The sequence below is a fragment of the Sciurus vulgaris genome, assembly GCF_902686455.1.
Source record: "Sciurus vulgaris genome assembly, chromosome: 4".
NCBI classification, from domain to species: domain Eukaryota; kingdom Metazoa; phylum Chordata; class Mammalia; order Rodentia; family Sciuridae; genus Sciurus; species Sciurus vulgaris.
The window spans coordinates 147,671,579-147,695,813 of record NC_136464.1 but is presented as its reverse complement, the minus strand read 5'-3'; the positions used below and the strand labels follow the sequence as shown (position 1 = coordinate 147,695,813).

The following is a 24,235-nucleotide window of genomic DNA, read 5'->3' as shown; positions in this document are numbered from 1 at the left end:
GTATAAAAAATGTGTGCCCCTATGATGGGTGCTTTGGGATTAGCCTGGAGCAGGTTTGGTGGAGGCGGGTGAACTGGTTTGCAGGCCCCATCCAGATTCCTGGACCTGCACGGCAGGAACAGCTGATGAACCTCTGGGCTCCTCTGGCCGGCCTGGAGGCGTGGCCGGAGGGGAGCCGCGCCCCGCCCTCCCGCGGCTCCGCCTTCTTCCCGCGCGCCCCGCGCGGCCAGCAAGCGGGTGGCTGCGGCATGGAGGCCGGCTGGGAGCTGGGGGCGGCGGCGGGCCGCTCGCTGGGGCTGTGCGCCGCGCTGCTGGCGGCGGGCTGCGCGCTGGGGCTCCGCCTGGGCCGTGGGCGCGGGGCGGCGGACCGCGGCGCGCTGGCCTGGCTCTGCTACGACGCCCTGGTGCACTTGGTGCTGGTAAGTGCCGTGGCTCCGGGCGGCTGCCTCCCTTTAGGCCACCCCTCCCGACCCCAGGGAGCCTCCTGGACCTTCGGGATGACGGCATCCAGCGACTTTTCTTCCCGGTGGTGGAAGTCCGGCGGGACCGGGCGGGATCTGAGACGGGCGCGCGTGGCCTGGGTCCAGATGCTGCCTGGCCGGGAGTTCTGACTCCACGTCGGTGGACGGAGCGCCCAATTCCTGTACCAAACTTAAAGCAAAACAAAAGCCCTGAGAACTGCTGCAAGAGTTTCTGTTTGATTGTGAGCTGCTCAGAAGCGAGAACCTTGGCTTCCTTGCCTTTGTTACCTACATATAAGTGTTGAATTGAAAAAAAAAAAAAAAAAAAGCCCTTAGAATTTAGGGCCTTTTCGAATCGCAGAACCTGCACCAAAGCAAACAAAAGTCCCGCCATAACTAATAATCACATTTATTGGGCACCTACTGTGTGCCTGGCACAGTACTGTATTTAAATTTTTTTCTTAAAACATCCCATAAACTACTTATTCTCCCCATTTTACAGAAGTGAAAAAGATCCTTTAAAGTAGGTGACTTTCCAGTGCCACGAAGCTGGAATAATTCTGAGTTGCTTTCCTCTGACTCCAGAGCTTAAACTCTGTATAGCTCTAAGCTGTGTGGAAACATGTGTCCTTAAAAATACACCTCTCTTTATAAAATAGCCAATATGGCTGCGTTTAAGAGGATTCTGTTGAAATGCCCCCACCCACACACTTTTTAAAACTTTTTTTAATTATGCCAAAATATCTTCTTGTTTGTAAATTTGACCTGGCTTAAATCTAGATAGATCTTTAATATAAAGTCAAAGTCTGTAATATTGAGAAAGAAAAAGGAAGGAAAGTTTTCGATAATCATCTAGGTGTGGATATTTACCACTTAAATATATGTCTATACCTGAGTTGCTGGAATTACAAAATTTCTTCTTTCCTAATAATGTGGGAGATAAGAGACCATGAATATTTTCCTCACCTCCTTTGTTTATAGAATTGAGTTTTAAACTATCCCTTGAACACAAAATCTGCCAAAGAACAGGGGTATTAAACCGGTTGCTCAACCCAGTAAAAAAAACAGTTTATGCCTGGCACAGTGGAACACACCTGTAGTCCCAGCGACTCAGGAGACTGAGACTGGAGGCTCCCAAGTTCAAAGCCAGCCTCAGCAACTTAGCAAGACTCTTTTTTTTTTCCCCTCCCATCAGACACAGATTTATTTATGAAAATAGATACTCATTCAAGGGAGAATGTGGGCCGTCTCCAGAGGAAGAGACCCCCAAGACCCTGTCTTAAAATAAAAAGTAAAAAGGAATAGGAATGGAACTCAGTGGTAAAATGTCCCTGGGTTCGATACCCACTACCCAAAAGTTAAAAAAAAAAAAAAAAAATTACATTTTAGGCATAAAAAAAGGTATAAAAATACTAAAAATATATGTCTGCATGTCCATCACCTAGTTTAAGAGTAAATCTACTTTGCAAACACATTGTTCCAGGTAACTTGACACATAACTTTGTTGATGGGGCCTTGAGGTATCATCTGATGTATGGAATTATGTTCTGGTCTTCCTGCTTCCTGTTCTGAAGGCAATATTCTCTGCACAGCCCCTTCTTGAGGCATTTACCTTTCTTGACTCAAAGTGTTCCTTTGTGAACATACTGTGAACATACTGTGAACAAAGTGTTCCTTTGTGAACATACTGTGTGTTCCTGTGTGAATATACTGTACCTCAGTTCTTCAAGTCTAAGATGCACATTTTTCCACATATTACAATCATTAAAGATGTAACTACTGTGAGCCCTTTCATTACATTTTAATGTCTCTGAAATTGAGATGCTTCTTACAAAATTTAACCCACATTAATGAACTCATTTTTATTTGATATTACAAAGTGTTTCCACCAACATTTGTGCATACATCTCAGAGATATTTCATGGCACTTGAATTAAGCAGTTGAGACCTGCAAGGAAAATATATGCCTTTATTGTCTTTGGTTGGGAGTTTATTGAAAGAATACCCCTGGGGGCTAGAGTTGTGGCTCAGTGGTAGAGCACTTGCCTGGCTGGTGTGAGGCCCTGGGTTCAATACTCAGCACCACACATAAATAAAATAAAAGATCCATTGACAAATAAAAAGTAATTTTAAAAAAAATTTTAAAAAGAATACCTGGAAATAAGGGATGAGCCAAACTGAAACCACAACTCATTCAGTGGGACCTGAACTGCCTCTCCTTACCCCCACTGCCTTACCAGATGGGGGCAGTGCATGGGTTTGCTGGCTGCCACCAGACACAGAACTCTGCTGTTGGAGTTTCAAACCAAACATTCCCAGGGGTGGTTTATATCACAGATGCCCAACCAGAAGGTGATCACATTGGACCCCATTCAGTGCTGGTCTCTAGGTCAGCCTAGAGTGGAGGGCAGGTGGACTTCCCACAGGGGCACTGGCAACCTACATAAAGAAATAAGTTGTTTGGCTCACCATTTCTCAGACATTACCAGCAGCATGTCCCGTACTGGTGCTTGGCAGTTATTCCCCATTATAGGCACGGCCAGAAGCATGAGGCAGGATGTGCATGCCTGTGTATGGGGAGCATCTCAAAGTTCAGAATTATTCAGAGTACAGGGCTCACATAAGACAGATGTGGCAGGTCCAGCTGGGAGCTTGAATAAAAGGAAAGTATTTGAATTTTATTGTGGTGTAGGTAGCCATCAAAGGATTTTAGAGCAACAAAGTAGCACAATGTATATTTTGTCCATATTTCCTGGCTCATAATTCCTGTTTCTCTTATTATTTTCTTTCTTTTTTTTTTAAATATACTTTTTAGTTGTAGGCAGACACAATACCTTTATTTTATTTTTTTATGTGGTGCTGAGGATCGAACCCAGGGCTTCTTGAGTGCCAGGCAAGCACGCTACCACTGAACCACAATCCCAGCCCTCCTTATTATTTTCTAAATGACTAGAGCTTAGCTCTCTGTTGATTTGTGGATTTTGGACATTGCCCTCTTTCAGGTATCCCTCCTCTGTCCCGAACTTCCACTACTAGAACCTCACTCTCTTCCCTACCCCTTGCTGTAGCACCAGGTCTCAAGTTGCCCTTTTATCCATAGTCTGTCCCTAGCTCTGTTGTCTCTCACCGGTGTCCTCATTCATCGGTTTTGCTCTAAAATGTCCTCCTAGTAAATGACTTCGTAGTCCTCATTCTGTTTGTCAGACCTGGTGAATCACAGTGGGGTTAGCTGTGTGTTGATGTCAAGCCTAGAAGTGCTGCCAGATTGAAAGCTGTCATGGGGATCCATCATCCATTTTTTGTGGTGTGCGTGGGCAGCCCTGGTACTTGGGCAGACCAAAATCCAATCTGTTTTCTAGCATCATAAACAAGATGGTGTCATTGAGTAATAGGGGTGGCTGTCTGTGCAGCTGAATCTCAGAATGCTCTCCTGTTCTCATACATTGTTCCTTATTTTTGTAAATACTTTTGTGCTTACTTGGGTATCAGGTGCCATACTTGGCACAGACAAAATGTCCTCTTAGAACTATGGAATAGCAGAATTTTTCTCCTGTTTCATGTGAGAAACAGTAGTTACTAATGTCACTCTCAATGTGAAACCTATATGAGAAGTCTGTTTTTCAGATAAGCGTAAGGAGAAATTCACTTCCTCCTAAAAATTGATTTGTTTATTCTTTTCTGAAAGTAAGAACAATATAAATATTTCTCACTTTTCTCTTGAACTGCCTGGAAACTCAGAACTATATTGAAGCTCTATAATAACAACAAAAGATAGCTGTGTAAATATGTTCTGATCGATCTCTGATTTGGATTATTACTCCTTTTTATAACTAATTAATTTTTTTTAATTCTGATGTGTAGTTTATCACTTAGTTGAATGTTTTTGTTGTAACTGACCTAAATTTTTTTGTGTAAGGAAGAAGTGTCCATACTTCAAAACATTTTAATGCTACAGAATTTTTATTTCCTTTGAAATGGGGAAGATATTCTAGAGGAAATCTGGTCCCAGTTTTTTCTTTATAACACTAAACATATTTTTTTTTTTTTCCATTGCTGGGGATGGAAGGCAGGGCCTCATGCAGGCCAGGGAAGTGCGTTGCCCCGGGCTACATCCCAGCCCTTTATTTTGTCTTCCCCGCTCTCTGAAGTACCTGGGATGGTGATCGGTGTATTGAAGCTATTCTTTGTATTTACTGATGTTGAATGAATGAAAGAATTGATTCTGTCCTTTTAGTTTATAGTAATTATTAGTCATTTGCACTTTGAGCCTCAAATTGTTCAGAGATCTAAGATGTCAGATTTCTCTATGTCAGTCACTGTCTTTTAGGACAAAATTTGTATAAATTGCATATTTCCATGATCACTGTAAAAATGTACGTGGTTGGGTGGAACTCTGCAACCAAGATCCAGCCTGCTGGCAATGGCCAGCACCATGGAGAACCTCCTAGGGAAGTTTGATCATGCTAACCCCGGCTTCTGCAGAGCAGTGGTGTTGGAGGTTTGGTGGCCCCACAATTGGAAGAGCTTTGACATTTTCCAGTGCTTCATGCTCCTTAATAAGATGGATTCATAAAAAGAACAAATAAAAACTTGAAAAAAAAAAAAAAAAAGATGGATTCAGCGGCACAGCCAGCCAGCCAGACTCCCCTCACACTCAGGGAGCACCTTGCAGCTACGGGCACTTCTCATATCCTCACTTGGCCTCTTCTTGATCTCCCTACTTGGGGGACCAACCAGTTTCCCAGGGATCCAGGACTTTCTCTCATCTCCTACTGAAACTTTTCCTTGTACCCTTGTTCAATAAATGGTTCTTACTATAACACGCTTGGTTAAAAAAAAAAAAATGAGGGGATATAAAAGAGAAAAATACTCATTGGTAGCTTCAGCATTTTGGAGGGATGGTCAAGTAGGCAGAAAGTAAATGCTTTGTTTAAAAGTAGACTTTACCATCTGGGTATGGTGGCACACACCTTTAATCCCAGCAGCTAGGGAGGCTGAGGCAGGAGGATCCCAAGTTCAAAGCCAGCCTCAACAATTAGCGAGTCCCTAAGCAACTTGGCAAGACCCTGTCTTGAAATAAAATACAAAAAAGGGCTGGGGATGTGGCTCAGTGGTTAAGTGCCCTGGGTTCAATCCCTGGTACTAAAAAACAAAAAACTAGACTTTACCAAACTATGATAAGTATAGGGAGCACCAAATTACAGAGGTGGGGGATCTTTTATGTGGAAAACAAAACATAAGAGAATCAGCAAGATTTTCTTTGCCATGCTGGGGATGGATCAAACCCAGGGCTCTGTGCATGTTACGCAAGCACTCTGCCTAGTGCTTGAGAGCAGCATGAGAGCAGACCCCCAGTCCACACTGTTAATGCTGGTGTGCAGTTGATAGAAACTTAAGAGCCAGTACTGCTGAGTTGACAGACAGATAGAACTGCATATCTCTGGGCAGGGCTGAGAGGGAGCGCAGTCCACTCTGAGTGTTAGGTGACAACATCTCTGGGGGCCCTGGTTCCGTCAAATGGCAGTCATCATTTCATTAGGTGGATGATGGACGCAAACGTAATATCTGAAGTCACCTGTGTCTTGTTGTGGGGACTGCTGGAGGCCTACAGCAGCTGATACCTCCAGAAACAATGTCTGCTCTTGCCATGACTCGGAAACAGCCAGTCTGATTAGGCTGAGATTTTGTGAGTCAGATTTGAAGATGCTAACTGTTGACAGGGTTTACACAGGGATTCTGTTCTTACCCCACTTTGTCCTCCCACTCTTAATGAATGTCACACTGTTTTCTCTGGGTTTTCATTCACACACACTTAAAAAAAAAAAAAAAAAAACTCACAAATACCTTCAAATATAACTTGGGCCTCTTTTTGTATTTTCTATTTTTATAAAGCCATCTTTATGCCAATTTTTTTCTTATGGATTGCAATGAGTAAATTGAGCATTCTCTGTAAATTGGTTGCTTAAGTTAGATAGCAGTGGTTCACATAAGGAGGACATTTGTTTTCTCTGAGCTTTGACTCGCAGGTGTCTTAAAGTCTGTAAAATATGTTGTTAAAGTAATAGGTTTTGGGGCTGGGGATATAGCTCATTTGGTAGAATGCTCGCCTATGAAGCATGAGGCCCTGGGTTCAGTGCCCCCCCCCCCCAAAAAAAAATAGGTCTGGAACATCTTAAGAGAAAAATGAGACTGACTTTTGTTACTTAATTTTATTTTATTTGCCATGATACATTCTAGTTTTTAAGCTGATTTTTGTTAGCAGCTCAATTACATAATTCAATCATGTTTTAAACATCCAGTAGGAAGTGTCCTATATTTTTTAAGTCAAGTGTCAGGGTATCCAGAACTTTAAGTTTTCTTAAATAAATAAAAGAGGAGTTTCAGTTGTTTTCATTTTTGTTGTTGTTACTGTTTATTTAGTTGTTTGTGGTACTGGGCATTGAACCCAGGGCCTCATACATACTAGTAAGGGCTCTATCACAGAGCTACATCCCCAGCCCTTTCTGTTTTTTGTTTTGAGACAGGGCCTTGCTCAGTTGCTGAAGCTGGCCTCAAACTTGGATCCTCCTGCCTCAGCCTCCCTAGTAACTGGGGTTACAAACCTGTGCTACACCCAGCTAAAGTTAGTATATTAAATGGACAGCAAGAGAGAATTTACCCAGCAAGTGTCGCCCAGAGTCAAGAAGGACAGCAGGGGTGGCAATTTGATGTGCGAGTTCTTACCAAAAGGGCACACACAGGTAATTTAAAGAGAGAATATGAATAATGAGCGTTGTTTCCTTTCTTTCTGGTTTTTGTTTGTTTGTTTGTTTGTTTGTTTTTTAATGGCCATTGTCTTTCCTTTCTTTTTACCCAAGTATCTCTTTTAAACCAAACATGCTGCCAGACTCAAAATCTGAAAATGCCTCTTGGCTTTTGTCAAGGAGTGCTTTGACAATTGAGGAGTGTTGAAAAGTGCCACCAGGTTGAAGCCCACATCCCATTTTGTTTGTTTTAGCATGTGTGTGCGCTTGTGTGCTCCACATGCTCAAAGTGTTCACGCATCATCTGCCTGGTGGCTGCCCCTGCAGAAGTAAGCAGGTTTGCCCTGTGGTTTGTTGAGGTGCAAATCATTGGGGGACTCACAGTAACGACTGCTGAAACACCACTTTGATAGGGCGGAAGAGTAGTAGTGGCTTGCTTTTGCTTCTTGATGTGCTGTGTGCCGTCCACTGAGTGTGCTCAGGCTGATCCAGACCTACACTGAAGAGGGTCCTGGAGCAGCTCAGCCTCAAGCAGTCTGGAACTCTGAGCACTGTAGCCCTTCCCGTGGTCTGAGCCCCCTGCTTGCCTGTAAGACGTGTGAAGACAGGCAGGGGACCTTTGAGACCGCAAGATCAAGAATTGAGTTCAGAGGACAAGCAGCACCTTAGTTTGGGCTCTCAAAGGGCTGCCAACCACTGGTTTCTGAGCGATGCATTGTTCAGCTTGGACAAGTTGCTGTGGTTTTTTTTTTTTTTTTTTTAGATACTGGAAATTAAACCCAGGAGCCTTTTACCACTGAGCTAATCCCCATCCTCTCTTTTTAAAAATTTTGAGACAGTGTCTTGTTTAAATTGCTGAGGGCCTTCATAAGTTGCTGAGACTGACTTCAAACTTGTGATCCTCCTGCCTCAGCCTCCTGTGTTGTTGGGATTACAGGTGTGCGCCATCACGCCTGGCTCTTGATGACTCGTAGTATCTAACGCCATGTGGATGTTGTGTGAATGGTGGTTTTACTGTATTGCTTAGGAAGTAATGACAAGGGGAAAAGTCTGTAAATATTCAGTACAGACATGACCGTTTTATGCCTAAGTACAGTTTTGATCCCCAGTTGGTTGAATCCAAGGACATGGATCCACTGATACCAAGGGCCCGCTGTGCTTGTTTTTGCTCAGGCTTATCTCCAGATTCCCATACTACTCTTACACCTACACCTCTTCAGGTTCTGCCTTCCCAGTTATTGCAATACCCCACAGGTGCCCTTTGCCGGGTCCCATGCCCCCTGCATCTGAACCTAGAACTTCCCACGTGATTCGTCCCAGAGGGCTGGTCTTGACGGTAGGTTGTGATCAAAGGCTTCCAGAGTGGATAACCTTCCATGTTGATTCCGCCAGTCAATACAAATTTCATGCTCCAGAGCCTAGAAATAACTTTAAGGGGGAAGAACAAAGTTACTTTTATAGTTCATTAATACAAAGCGTGAATTCATGGAAAGAACTTAGTACCCGTCTCCATTCTTTGCAATTCTACAGATAATTTTGGCCCTTGGCACATAATAACTAATGCTTTCCATTCTGGGTCTCTGTGTGGTTAGAACAGATTTGGTTTGGGAACCCCCAAGGACTCTCAGAACCATAATAGCTGTCTGCTTCTGAAGCAGTGGCCCTGCCGCCAGCGCCTTGTTTACTCAGTTTTGAAGTGAATCTGCTGCTGTTGGAGAGAGAGCTGTACACAGCGCAGCCTGCAGCCATTGGCCTGTGTCTGTTGACCTCCATTCTCCTGAGCTCTTTGGAGTCAGAACAGGCCAATGTGAAACCACAGAGCCTTTCAGAGGTACCGACTGGAACGTTGATACTGACGTGGTCACCACTTTCCGCTCGGTCCTTTTTCAGACGTGATAGGGGCGGCTGTGGTGTAGGTGTCACCCAAAGGTCCATGTGTTGGAGGCTTGATCCCCAGGGTGCTGGTCTTGGGAGGTGGTGGAACCTTCAAGAGGCGGGGCCTACTGAGAGGTCCTTGGGTCACTGGGACTGCTGCCCTCAAAAGGGATTATGGCAGTTCTTGTGCAACCCCTCAGCACTTCTCCCGAGAGGTGGTTACGAAGGACCAAGCCTGGCCCTCCCTCTTCCTGCTTTCCCACTGGACATGTGATCCTTCCTCCACACACACCCTGCACTTTGCTGTTTGTCAAGGGGCGAGGTCCTGCCTCCAAAACTGTGGGCTAAATAAACCTTTCATTTAAAGTTATCTCATCTCACGTTTGGTTTGGGTAACAAAAAGCTATTACAGTGGTAAGCAAGTTTGATCTTGTAGGGAGGGATCACCAGCCCTTGGAGTTGTTCTGAGGAAAGAATTAGATAGTTGTGAGTGCTGCCTACTTTATGAAGAGAGAAACCAAGCATTTGTGCACCTGCGTGACTCTCTTTTTATGGAAAACATAAAGGCAGTATGAAGAACTGCTGTACCACCTAGGAAAAGTCAGATCTGGCATTTAGACAGTGCTGATCCCCACTGGCCCACCAGACCTGTCCTGTGACTGCCGGGGTCCTCTTGCCCTGTCATTCGAAGCATTTTCTCTATTCAGTGAATCTTTGCAAACTATGCCTCTGGACCCAACCCATCTCTGCGGTAACTTATAAAAAACTGAGGACAAAGAAATTAGGTGACCCAACTAATGCTACCTGGTTCAAGAACAGCTGTGCAGAGTCGGGGGAATCCGCCTGGGATTGTCTGTGGTGTTTATTGCTTGTAATCAACACACGGCCTGTCTTCAAGGAGCTTCCTCCGTGGGGAGTTGGATGGAGAAACACATGGTTGTCATTCAGCCTAGTGAGTGAGTGACAGAACTCTGGCCAGGTTGAGAGGTGGCATGAAGGAGGGAAGGATTCACTGGGGTTTAAAAGACAAAAGAGGAAGCTACTGGGCAACAAGGGAGTAGCCACTGAAGAGTTGCCACAGACTCTTTGCTCCCAAGGTGAATTGACAGAGCTTGTCCTAAGGTCCATAGGAAGTGGCCCCTGCCCTGCGTTACCCAGTGCTTTGACTTTAGCAATATCATCTGTTCATCTTGCTCATGGAGTGGCCTAGGCCCCTGTGTGTAGTGACTGTTGTGTTTGGATTTGGTTTGAGTCTGTCCCTACAAGGGTTCACATGCGAGAAGCTTGGCCTCCAGTGTGGTGGTGTTACGGTGTGGAACTTTAGGAACCTAAACCTTTAGGAAAATTTACCTAGTGCAAGGTAAACAGGTCATGGCGGCATCACCCAGGAAGGGACAGATACTGATCTTGAGGAGTGAGTAAGTCCTTAGGAGAATGGGTGTTAAAAAAAAGAGTGAGCCTGTTCCCTGAATTCCTCTTGTTTCCTTCTCACCTTGTGATCTTTCTCGCTCACACCTTTTCCTACCATCATGCCATCCACCATGTTGTGATAGAGCCAGAAGGCCCCGCCAGAGCCCAGTACATATTCTTGGACCTCCAGAACCATATGCTAAATAAACCTCTTTTCTGAAAAAGTTCCAGCTTCAAGTATTTTGTTATAGTAAGAGAAAACAGGCTAAGACAAGTACCAGGGTGGTGATATCTGCATTTTAAAACTTTTACATTTTTAACAACAACAAAGCAAACAACTCGAAGATGGACAAAGACTGTGAGTAGACCTTTCTCCAAAGGGTACATACACATGATCAATAAGTGCATGAAAAGATGCTCAACATCCCTAATCATTAGGGAACTACAAGTCGAGATACACAGTGACATACTACCTCACACTCATTAAGATGACATTAAAACAGCAACAATAACAATAAAGGAAACTAGTGAGTGTTGGCCAGGGACATACAAAATCAGAACCCAGTACATTTCCGGTGGGAACACAAAATGGCGGCACTCCTGTGGATACTTTCCCTAGGTTCCGCCCAATGGTATGATTTTGTAAAACAATAGTTTAATATCACAACCAGGAGATAGACATGAATATGGTCCACTTTTTACTTGGGTTTCCCAGTTTTATTTATGCGTGTGTGTTCTATATGATTTTATCAGCCAGGTAGGTTTGTGTGTCCACCACAATAGTCAAGATATTGAATAGTTCTAATACCCTGAAAGTCTCATGTTTCCTTTTATAACTACACATACCTCTAGTCCCTAATTCTTGGCAACCATTAATGTGTCCTCCATTTCTCAAATTTTACAGATCCTCTAAATCATTTGAAATGATTTGAATCCTGAAATGATTTGAAATGTCATTTCAAAAAATATATACAGCCAGGTGCAGTGGCGCATGCCTGTAATCCCAGCAGTTCTGGAGACTGAGGCTGGAGGATTGCAAGTTCAAAGCCAGCCTCAGCAAAAGCAAGACGCTAAGCAACTCAGTGAGACCCTGTCTCTAAATAAAATACAAAAGAGGGCTGGGGATGTGGCTCAGTGGTTGAGTGCCCCTGAGTTCAATCCCTGATTAAAAAAAAAAAAAGGTTATATACATAGAATCATAATGTATATCATATTTTGAGGGTTGCTCTTTTTACTCAGTTTGGTTCCCTGGAGAATCATCCAAGTGGTTGTCTGTGTCAGCAGTTAGTTGGTTCCTTCTGATTGCTGTACAGTCCATGGTGTTTTTGTTTAACCCTTGATCGTTGCAGGACATCCAGGTTTAGCTATTACAAATAAAACTGCTGTGAACATTTGTGTCCTTGTTTTTACATGAACATAAGTTTTTATTTTTCTGGGATACTCAAGCATGCAACCACTGGGTCATGTGGCCATTGCATGTTTAGTTTGGAAGGAATCACTGAACTCTAGTTTCCCAGAGTGGCTGTACCACTGTTATCCTGCGAATAATATGTGAATGGTTGTTTTCTCCACATCATTGCCAGCATTTGGCATTACCATGCTTTTTCATTTAAACCATTCTGACAGTGATAGGGTGACCTTCATGGTGGTTTTCATTTGTATTTCCCTGATGGCTAATGTTGTTGAACACCTCATGTGTGCATTTGCCATCCATATATCCTCTTTGGTGAAATGTCTTGCCATTTCTTTTGCCCCACTTTTAAGTGGAATATTTGTTGCTTTGAAAAAAAAAAAAAAAAAAAAAAAAAAAAAAAAAAAAAAAAAAAAAAACCTCTTGTCTTTATCCTCTCTCCTCCTTTTATTTCTTATTATTTTAGTAAACATTTATTAGCATGTGCTGTGTATCATGCATTTGCCCCAAGAGAGCTGGCAGTTTGGAGGAAGAGATGAAGAAGTCAGTTTTGGTGTAAGAGGGTGTATTAGTCAGCTTATTGTCTCTGTGACCAAAATATCCAACAAGAAAAATTTAGAGGAGGGAAAGTTTATTTGGGACTCACGATTTCAGAGGTCTCTGTCCATACGTGGCAGACTCCATTGCTCTGGGCCCAAGGTGAGGGAGCACATCATGGCGGGAAGTTCTGGTGGAGGAGTGCTGCTCATTCTTGGCAGCCAGAAGAGGTCACAGGGAAGATGAACCCTTCCAGGGCTGCCACCAGTGACCCGACCCCCTCCAGTCACACCCCTCCTGCTTATAGTACCACCCAGTCAGCCTGTTCAAATTAGGATGGACTAGTTAGGTTGCAGCTCTCATAATCCAGTTATTGCACCTCTGAACATTCCTGCATTAATACAGGAGCTTTTGGGGAAACCTCATAGCCAAACCATAACAGAGGGGCACCTACCTTCTGTCAAGAGAATCAGTACAATCTGCTTCCTGGATTATATCTGATCAGCATTTGAAGGCACAAATATATTCATTATAACACTATAACGTATATATTCATATAAAAAAAATATATATATATATATACTGTCTTTAGATTTAGGACACTAATGTAGTAAGAAATACATAGTGTATTTAAAAGCCTCATCAGGGCATCCTCCTTTTTAGGCGATTCATGGTGTGAACTTGTCATTACTTCAAGATTAACAAACATTGAACACAAAAATCTTCCTAGAGTCTTTAGGATTCTGAAATGGAGATGACAATATACCAGACACCAGAGATAATGTGATCTAATGGGAGCTGAAGATCCATATGCAGCAGATAGCTGATGATCATAGAAACCAGTTTAATGACCTGTGAGTTATAGGGGAGTGAGAAATTCATCCTCACAAGAAGTTCTGGAGGGTTTCTTAGAATAAAGGGGGTTTGAAAATAAATGTTGTTGAGAAGTAGGGACAAAGGTACACTCATACATTGCTGGTGGGACTACAAATTGATGCATCCATCCTGGAAAGCAGTGTGGGGATTTCTCAGAAAACTGGGACTGGAACCGCCATTTGACCCAGTTAGCCCACTCCTCAGCATATACCCAAAGGACTTAAAATCAGCATACTAAGTGATGTGGCCACATCAATGTTTATAGCAGCTCAATTCACAATGCTAAGCTATGGAACCAACATAGGTGCCCTTCAACAGATGAACATATAAAGAAAATGTGGTATATATATATACACAATGGGATATTACTCAGCCATAAAGAAGAATGGAATTAGGGCATTTGGAACTGGAGGCTATCATGCTGAGTGAAATAAGCCAATCCCCAAAAAACAAAGACCAAACGTTCTGATATGTGGATGCTAACACACAATTGTGGGGCGGGGGATAGAAGTTCATTGTATTAGAAAAGGGGGATGAAGGGAAGGGAGGGAGATGGAATGGGAAAGACTGTAGAGTGAATTGGACATAACTTTCCTATGTTCTTATATGAATACACCACCAGTGAAACTCCACATCGAATTTAACCACAAGAATGGGAAGTTATACCCCATGTATGCATGATATGTCAAAATACAGTCTATTGTTATGTATAACTAAAAAGAACAAATAATACTTTAAAATAATAAGGGGAGTTTGAGCTGAGTAGAATGAGTAGAACTTCAACAGGCAGATATGAAGTAGAACAAATTAGTTCTGTACTCGTAGATCCCTGCATGTTATTAATTTACAGGTCTCTCTCCATCTCGTTCTTACCCTCAGTTGCTTCTAAGAAAAGGTCCTTAACCCAGTGTCAGAATCCATGTTTTGCTTATGGGCCCAGTGGAAGAGGTTGTTTGTGGAAGTCACATCTAGGTTTTGGATGAGATCCACAATCTAATTTTAGCAAGTCCTTCTTCTATAGATAGATGAACTAAGGCCTAGGAAGGGTCAAATTCAGCCCAGCTCCATTGCCCCTACTGGCCAGGACAGTGGTACTTTGTCTAGAAAGTTCCCATATCAAGCCAAGGAAGTAAAGTGGATTTTTTTCACTGCTAAAAATAAAAAATTGGCTAGTGAAAATAAAGTGTTACAAAATAAGGAAACTAAGGAGTACTTATTTGTGTAAAAATAGTTATTTACTTCATATATGAATTAATGTCCTTTAAAGAGTATAATTTTTACATATACAAACCACATTTGTCAGTTAAGTGACTAACAATATCAAGAAAGTGCAAAGCAGCTTTAAAATCTCTGTTTAACAAAGGTTAATACAGGTAAGAAACTGGGAGATTCATGAGATAGACAGATTTCTTCTCTCAATCAGAGAGAGAAAGAAAGAAAAGAAAGGCAATTACAAACTTTAGGATAAGCAAAAATAGCTTACAAATAAGTCATGGCCCAAATGTGAAGCAGACTAATATCATAGCATGATTTTGAGACATTCATAAAGTAAGAAAAGATACTCCATTTGCAGTTGCAGTTATTCTTAAATGACACAGGACTTGGTTCTGGAGCTGTAGAAATTGTGACCCATGGACTGGGCGTGTGACTCAGTGGCAGAGTGCTTGCCTCATGTGTGAGGCACTGGGTTCTATGGTCAGCACTGTATGTAAATTTAAATAAATAAAGGCCCATCAACAACAAAATAAATTTTTTTTTTCTTTTTTGCGGTGCTGGGGATTGAACCCAGGGCCTTGTGCTTGCAAAGCAAGCATTCTACCAACTGAGCTATATCCCCAGCCCCCAAAATAAATATTAAAAAAAAAAAAAAGAAATTGTGACCCACTGCAATGAATGATATTTCTATAATCACAATATTAGAAATGCTATTGAATGCTTTTCTTTTCTTTTTTTTACAATACTTTTGATTTTACTTATTTTATCTCTATGTGGTGCTGAGGATGGAACCCAGTGCGTCACACATGCTAGGCAAGCGCCCTGCCACTGAGCTACAGCCCCAGCCCCTTGAATGCTTTTCAGCTTTTAGAATTCACTGGCAGATAAAACAGGGAAGATAAATATGGTTATGTAACCTTAATGGAAATGTAACTAATCTCAATAATGTCCATACAAAGTGGGGAAAAGGGGGAGGCAGTGTGTGGTGGGTCTCATGATCTTGTTAGATGAGAGGAAGTCGGGAAATTGTGCCACATTGATGATTGAATGAGCCTAGGTTTTCAATTTATGACGTGAGTTACACATTTGGGTAACTAATAGAAGAATGACATAGCTACGAAAAACTGGAAAGGAGAGGGGAAGTGGTATAAAGTAAACTTTTCAGGAAGAGCAGCCTAAGGAAGATACATAATTAGGGAGGCAATCCACAGAAATGATTAAAAATGGTAACCCTAGAAAGTGGTACTGAAAGTGAGGAGAGGAGAAGCAAAGACTATTTTAATGTCAAATAAGTGATCATTTTGATTAAAAAAGAGAGAGACAGCTGGGTGTGGTGGCACATGCCTGCAATCCCAGAGACTCAGGAGGCTGAGGCAGGAGGTTCACAAAATTAAGGCCAGTCTCAGCAATTGGGCAAGACCCTGTCTTAAAAGGGCTGGGGCTGTAGCTTAGTAGTAAAAGCACCCTGGGTTTAATCCCCAGCACTGCTAAATAAACAAATGGATGGTTGTTCGAAGGCAGTCTTGGTTGCAATCCCCAATAAGGGGATTTGTATTGACAGCAACAAAAGTTATTTAAGGGAGCAAGATGATACCCCAGTGAATTCTAGTAGTTTGTTTTCTTAAAAGCTTAGGCAAAGAAGCCCTTCAGTGAGAAATACAGATAGTTCATTACTTAAATGACAAGAGAGAGCCCGAAAACATTCTTGTCTTCCTAAAGTTGCCCTTACACAAGGGGGTTACTGTTATAGACATTCAGTTACCATTTTTGTTAAGAGAGTGCTTGGATTTTTTGTTTTTCTTTGAGGGTAAAAAACAAAAAACAAAAAAACCCGAACCACTCTAAGAATTTTCTTAAAGATTTAAGATCTCTGGAATAATTAAAGAGCTTATCTTTTTAATGCAACAGTTAGGCGCTTTCTTTGTGCACATTTTCACCTATTTTTTTCCATGTAAGAACACACCTCTGATTTCATTTATGTCACTGGTTGAAAACTGACAAGTATTGTGCTTTAGCTCTGGACATACCCCCTTGGCGGGTCCCGCGTGGCGGGCTCTCTGTTCACACCCAAGGCTGCGACCAGGATGTGGGGCGGGCGGGCGGAGGCGGGCCGGGCGCGGTGTCCTGCGTCTGCACCGCCATCCTGTGGTGCCATCCTGTGGTTGCGGTGCTAAACCAGAGCATGTCTTGGTTTTCTTTTCTCTAGGAAGGCCCTTTTGTCTACTTATCGTTGGTAGGAAATGTTGCTGATTCCGAAGGCTTGATTGCTTCCTTATGTAAGTAATTAAAACGATTTGCATTTGAAATGTCAGAAGACATTAACTGCGAGTGTGGCCGTCAGTGGAACACAGGCTGCGGCAGGGTGCCTTTCAGAAGGTGCCTGGGTAGAAAGGGATCATAGATGCGGGGTTGCTGGGGGCCGGGCGTGGGCCGGGAGAGTTGGGAGGATTGAAGAGTGACTGCTGACGGGCAGGGGCTTCTTTCTTCAGAGCTGGACTGTGTTGATTCAAGTCTGGGACTATAATAAAACCTGCCTTTAAACAGGTGAGTTGTGCGGTGTGCGATTACGACTCAGTAAAGATGTGCACTAAAAATGTCCGAGGGCAGATTGAAGAGCTTCCAGCCTTCAGACTGGAATGGTGGGGATGTTTTCATACCCTTAGTATCAGCTTTCTCCTTATTGTACATCTGTGTCTTCTTACGACTTCTCAAACTCGTCCTGCCTCGCCGAGGTGTTAACAGGCTTTCTGTGCCTTCGTGGTGCCCACTGTAAATCAGCCAGCGCCCGGTCAGTTTCAGCTTCCCAGCAGGGACGGTGTCATTCTGACCCGTACAGGAGCCCCGCAGTAGCGTCTTGGACACTCTTGAAAAACTCCTTGCTCAGGATAACAGCTTTCAGACTGTGCATCGGTGACTGCATTGTTTGGTGCTCTACCTGCTTGCCGGCTTGCTGCGACCAAACCTTGGTGCGCTAAGCCGGCACTCGCCACCGGGGTTCACCCCCGCCCCATCACGCTTCTTCCATGTATGAAACCACAGCCTCCAGCCCCAGGTCTGTGTGGGGTTGCTGTCCTCCACTAGTGCTAGAAAACCTCTAGAGAATTGAGTTAGTTGATTTGTGCTTCTGAACACGTGTTGTCTTTGCTGCCTCATGTACTACGCAGTGGTCACCCTGGGTGTCTGAATCCTGCTCCTTCACTGCCAGGGCCAGGCTGGAAGCAGCCTGCAGCTGGTTGGTGAGCCTTTGTATTCAGCTTTGCTGGTGAAGCCCAGAGGCTGGGGGGATCCAGACTGAGTCACTGCTCCTCCTTGGTGAGTGTCCCTCTGGTCCCCTTTGTTAGAAGCCACATGACCACCTCTGACAGCTCAGTGGTAGAGCACTTGCCTAGCATGTGTGAGGCACTGGATTCCATCCTTAGCATCACATAAAAATAAATTAAAAAATAAAACAAAGATATTGTGTCCATAAAATTTTTAAAAAGAAAGTAAATCACTCCTATTTGGCTTAATCCCATGATGTGGGAGTGTATAACATGATCTTTCTCAGTCATCTTCACATTTACATTGTTTACCTTAAAGAAGTAAAAACTTTAATGAAGATACCCTTTATTTTCATACAAGTAAAAAGTAAGTAGTGTTTCCCAGACCCCACGGTTCACAAAATCACCTGGCAATCTTGTTCAAATGCAGATTCTGACTCAGAGGGTCTGGACTGGGGTCCCCCAGGCATTGTCCCATGTCCTGCCCTTGGCTTCACCAGGCTGTAGGCCAGCTGTAAGCATGAGAACCCTCAACATGTCCTCATCTCCACCCTGGTCAAGCACACAGCAGTGGCTCAGCTGGTGGAAACCTCCTCCAGCCATTAGTTTGTATCTTTCTCTCTAAGCCTCTGACTAAGCCCAGCTATTAATCACAAAATAAATGGAAATGACCACACCACTGTGCTCTTGGATGCTCCCGTTTGCCCTTTGGTTGTGTAGGTGTTTAACTAACAAAGAGAGGTCCAAGTTCTGCAGCAGGAGAAGCCAGAGAGAGGACTAGGGGGCAGCAGGGCCCACTCCATCCATCCTGCCTCCTTAACCATCTTCTTAGCTTTGCCAGCTTATCTGTGCTTTCAGACATCTGTTCTCAGCCCCCGGCCATTGGCATGCTCCTCCCTGAAACACTCTTACCCCTCATCCAGTTTCAGAGTTACCCCTGGAGGCTGAAGGCCCCAAATCAAAATCCATACTCTGTGCCTTGACATCAGTCAAGGGCCTCCAATGACTAACTAGCAAGGCCCCCACCCCACTGTGCTTCCTTGGATAAGTTTCCCTAACTGTCAGCCCTCCTGATCGTGGCAGCCGGGTGTCTTGCCTGCTTGTCTCTAGGGAGCAGGCTCAGTTCCCTGCCAACCCACAGAGCTATTCAAGCAAGTCAATCACCCTTGTCAGGGGAACCAGGGCATCCCCACCTTTCAGTTACAACCGTGCCTACCTCCATGTTCCCAGGTGCATCCTCCATGTGGCCCTAAAGATGTAGTGACCTCTTGCCCACACTTGAGCAAATATGACTCGTATCGGCCATCCTCCTCCTCCGTCCAGCGTCAGGTGTGTTCCGCCATCTCTGTGGCCCACCAAGTGGGACTCCCCCCTTCCCAGCACGGTGAAGAGAAGTGATCGGAACGTCCTACCTAGGAAGCTGGCCCTCATCCCCCTCTTTGGGTGTCAGTGCCACCTCCTCCAGTCCCTATCTTCTCTAAGCATTGCTCTGCAGGTTTTGGCTCCTCTGGTGTGCGTCACATATGGGCAGAGGTGTGGCCTGGGTGCTGCTGCATTCTGGAGGCCTAGCACAGAAGCGCCCTGGGAGCTCAGAGACTTGCTGAGTGAAAGAAGAATGAATGAGGTTGTTTAGTTTTAAACCCACTCATCTCCGGGTTCCTAAAGCATTGGCATTTTACTTAAGTGACGTTTCCTTAAATTTGGGGTGCACTGGTCGATACACCTTGCCCACTGTATGTATGTTTCAGTTCAGGGGGAATCTTTGTTTTTCAGTGCTCCATTGCTTTCCCCTAGGATAGTTATTTCAGGACAGGGTCAGCTAAGGACAGGCTGGATGACTTTTTGTGGCCTCGTGGGGGACCTCCTGGCAGCCTACCTTGTGTGTTATCTCATTAAGTAAAGAACCCTGTTTATTGTCCTTTCTTTCAGGACAGCTTTTCATGAAAAAACTTTGCCTGACCCCAAGAGATCCTTCCTCTGACCATTCTGAAACTAGAGGTTTGCACTGCTGAGACCAATCAGATACTGAACTCTCTCTCTCTCTCTCTTTTTTTTTTTTTTTTTTGGTACTGGGGATTGAACCCAGGGTGCTTAACCACTGAGCCACATCCCCAGCCCTTTTTATTTATTTATTTTTTTTGAGACAGGGTCTCACTAAGTTGCTTAGAGCCTCACTAATTTGCCGAGGCTGGCTTTGAATTTGCAATCCTCCTGCCTTAGCCTCCAGAGCTGCTGGGATTACAAGTATGCACCATTGCCCCCAGCTATATTGAAATATTGAAATAAGGAATTTCAATGCATTCCCAGACATCATTATTAAAGACTGACTATGTTGACTTAATGTAGAATTTTGCTAGGCTCAAGGATAGAGAGGGCACATTTGTGCAGGCACTTTGGAAACTGTAAATTACTTTACAACTATAACCTGCTGTTGTTATGAAGAATGTAAAGAGAATAGCAAGTATTCTTTTGATCTTCTTTTTTAGGGAAAAAGGTCATCTTCATTAACTGTCTTGAAAAAAGCAAACATTTGCCAGATGACTAACAACAATGTTTTATCTTTAGGGAAAGAATATGGCAAAGCTGATGCAAGGTGGCTTTATTTCGATCCAACCATCGTGTCTTTGGAAATTCTGACGGTTGTCCTGGATGGGTTTCTGGCATTGTTCCTCATTTATGCCATAGTCAAAGACAAATACTATCGGTAAGTGTTCTGCTGTTCTTCCGAAAAGAGAAGAAACGGAGTGACATTTGGAGTAGCTGTGACTATATTTATCTGTGAGATAAAAAGTAGAATACAGGGGCTGGGGCTGGGGCTCAGTGGTAGAGCGCTTGCCTCGAATGTCTGAGGCACTGGCTTTGATCCTCAGCACCACATAATAATAAATAAAGACATGTGTCCATCTACAACTAAAAAAAAATTTTTTTAAGTAGAATACAAATGAAAATTGTGTGGTATTAGATGAGGGTCACAGTACACCAGGAAAATTTGGTATCGTTCAAAATAAAAAATATGAGAGCCAGGCACAGTGGTTCATCCTGTCATCCCAGCAGTTTGGGAGGCTGAGGCAGGAGGATGGCGAGTTCAAAGCCAGCCTCAGCAACTTAGTGAGGCCTAAGCAACTCAGTGAGACCCTGTCTTTAAATAAAGTACAAAACAGGGCTGGGGATGTGGCTCAATTGTTAACATCCCTGGGTTCAATCCCCGGTACCAAAAAAAAAAAATTTTTTTTTCTTTAAATAAGAAATAAAATTCTGGTAATCACCCTATCTCTAGAAAAACAAGAGTGATGTTAATAGTGTTGGCTGATTGGACACCAGTATTTTGGAGAATAAAAGAGTAATATTTTCCTCTTTTACCTAAATCACTCTAGAAAACTTCTTTCTCACTTGACATAAATTAAACTCTTCTACTTATTTCTGAGTTAGACACACAAGTTAAATAGGAGACCAGGTGTGGTTGTGCACACCTGTAATCCCAGTGACTTGGGAGGCTGGAACAGGAGGATCAGAAGTTTGAGGCCAGCCTCAGCAATTTAGTAAGAGCCTCAATCATTTAGCAAGACCCTGTCTCAAAATAAAAAATAAAGGGGCTGGGCTTGGCTGAGTGGTAGAGTACTTGCCTAGGATGTATGAGGCACTGGGTTCTATCCTCAGCACTGCATAAATATAAATAAATAAAATAAAGGTATATATGAAAAAGACATTTTAAAAAATAAAATAAAAATAAAAATAATAAAAAGGGTTGGGATGTAGCTCAGTGGTAAAGTGCCCCTGGATTCAGTCTCCAATACTAAAAAAATAAATGAGATGTTTTTAGAAACAGGTTGTGGAGGGTTAGGGAGGCAGAGGAGGAAGATGAACAATTACCCATTCTCTGAAGTGACCTGGGTAAATAGATGGCAACCTGGGGAATGAGGCCCTCAAACAATGTCAGGTTGGTACAATTGCACTCCATTTTCTACTATCTGATATTGAGGAAGTATTATTTAAAATTTCATCATAAAGCCTCAGATTTGAAAGGGGACTCCAAGGTCATTAATTTACTTTTCCTCACCCAATTTTATGGCAATAGTTGTCAATCAAAATTGAGTTTCTCCTTGGCGCCTGACTGTATTTTGGGCCCCATGACCGTGGCTGCAGACACGCTTCATGCACCCGTGTGTTCATCCTCACAGGGACATGCAATGCTTGCATCAGGGAATACTGACTGTGTGCCAGACACAGCGTGTGACCCTTTACCTACGTATCAGGGATCCTTATTTAACTCCAAGAATAATCTACTAATCTACTAGAAAGGGCAATGCAGCTTCTCCAGAAAGGACTAGTCTTCTTAGATTAATTTGGTTTGCCCCATCAAAGGAGCCCTACACAAAACCTGAGGCCAGCTTCAGAGAGCTTTTCTTTTCTTTTTTTTAATTTTTAGCTATAGATGGACACAGTACCTTTATTCTTTTTTTTTTTTATTATTCATTTTTATGTGGTGCTGAGAATCGAACCCAGTGCCTCACACATACTAGGCAAGCGCTCCACCACAGAGCCACATCCCCAGCCCCAGAGAGCTTTTCTGCAGCCAAGACTGCACTGATGCTGCCCTTACGGAAAGGGTGTCATAACCCAGGGTGCCGAGCGGTGCCGAGCTGTAGTTCATTCCTTGCTTCTTTCTCTGCGGCAGGCATTTCATACAGATCACCCTGTGCGTGTGTGAACTATATGGTGACTGGATGACCTTCTTCCCAGAGTGGCTTCTTGGAAGCCCCAACCTGGACACCGACAATCGGTTCTACTTTTGGGTCTACCTGGTGTTTTTTAATGGTGTGTGGGTTCTGATCCCAGGACTGCTACTGTGGCAGTCGTGGGTAGAACTCAGGAGGATGCATCACAAAGGAACCGGAGTAGGGAAGAAGCTCTGGTGACTTTTCAAAGTCATCAACACTACTGTCTTGTCTGAGGAACCAGAATGGAGCGAACGTTCCAGTCTATACTTGATTTTTTTCCTTATTATTCCTGAACAACCTGTTTCAAGTTGATTGTAAGATGCTAAGTGTTCGTTGTCATTGTTGTAGTGGTGGTTGTTATTAATTAAATAGCAAAATAAGAAAAAGAGAGGGCCGGGGGTATAGCTCAGTGGTAGAGCACTTGCCTGGCATGTACAAGGCCCTGGGTTTGATTCCTAGCACTGGGGGGGAAAAGTAGGGGTAAATAAATTGTAACTTGTAATAATCACATTTAATTGTGCATTTTTATGGCTGGCATTAATCATTCTACTTTAATAAAGATAATTATTATAGAATACTGTAGAGAGTGTTACATTAATTCTTTATCCAGAAAAGACGATGCTTCCTCTTTGGTCTCAATAGTCCCTTCTGGTTGCCAACATAAACCCTCCTTCTCTCCCCCTGTCCTTTTGTACTGACAAGTGAAGTCATGTGAAGGTTTTAACACTCACACTCCCAAGTGTTCAACTTCTTGGGTAGTTCCAGGAACTACCAGGAGGAACTTCCAGGAGGAATAGAGGGTCTGTGCACTGAGTGACCCCAGTGGTGGCCTCACTGGTGGTAACTCTGTGGTCACCAGGAGCCCTCTCTAGGTGCTTAACTGAGTACCTGTACCCTGTAACCCAGCAATTTGACTCCTAGTTACAGACTTCACACAATTGACTGATATGTGCACCAAAATGGCAGCATCATTCATAATTACCCCAACCCAGACACAACATACTGAACAAACAAATACATATGCATATGGCCTGTTCATAGAATGGACTGTTGTACAGCAGAGAAAATTAACCTTGTGCTGCTCATAACAATGTGGAAGAATTTCACAGACATCCTGGTAAGTGGAAGAGACCAGACTAAAAGAATATATACTGTATGGTTCTATTTATGTAAATTTCAAAAACAGATACAGGTTGCGTATCCCTTAACTGAAATGCCTGGGACCAGAGTTGGCAGTCTTTGATTTCAGACTTTGATTTCAGTCTATTTGCATAAACTATATGGGTGAGCATCCCTCATCTGAAAATCTAATAGGCTCCAAAATCTTTTCAGATTTTAGACTTTGGGGGGTGGGGACTGGGGCTATAGCTCAGGGGTGGAGCGCTTGCCTAGCATGTGTGAGGGTCTGGGTTCTATCCTCAGCACCACATACAAATAAATGAATAAATAAAGTGAAGTTATTTTAAAAGAAAGATCTTAGATTTTTGTGTTAAGGATACTCAACCTATAAGTCTAATGGATGGTGTTAGAAATCAGGATAGAGTTTGCCTGTGGGGAGGAAGGTGAAGGTAGTGGTGGGGAGAGGTCATGCAGGGGCTTCTGAGATGTGGATAGAGTTCCATTTTTTTCTCATTTGAGTGGTAGTTATAATTTGTGATAATTCATTTGGGCACAGACAAATTTTGTTTTTCAGTATACATGTTATTTTTCACCTTGAAAAGTTTATTTT

The 24,235-nt window shown here is 43.3% G+C and overlaps 1 protein-coding gene across 1 annotated transcript; it reads left to right on the top strand.

Moving 5' to 3' along the window:
• The first annotated feature begins 206 nt into the window (after positions 1-206).
• Positions 207-23,088, top strand: EBPL (EBP like). Its single transcript, XM_079137683.1, has 4 exons — positions 207-419; positions 16,735-16,804; positions 20,354-20,492; positions 22,464-23,088. The coding sequence occupies exons 1-4, from the start codon at positions 249-251 to the stop codon at positions 22,702-22,704; spliced, it is 621 nt and encodes a 206-aa protein (XP_078993809.1). The 5' UTR covers positions 207-248; the 3' UTR covers positions 22,705-23,088.
• Positions 23,089-24,235: the final 1,147 nt, after the last annotated feature.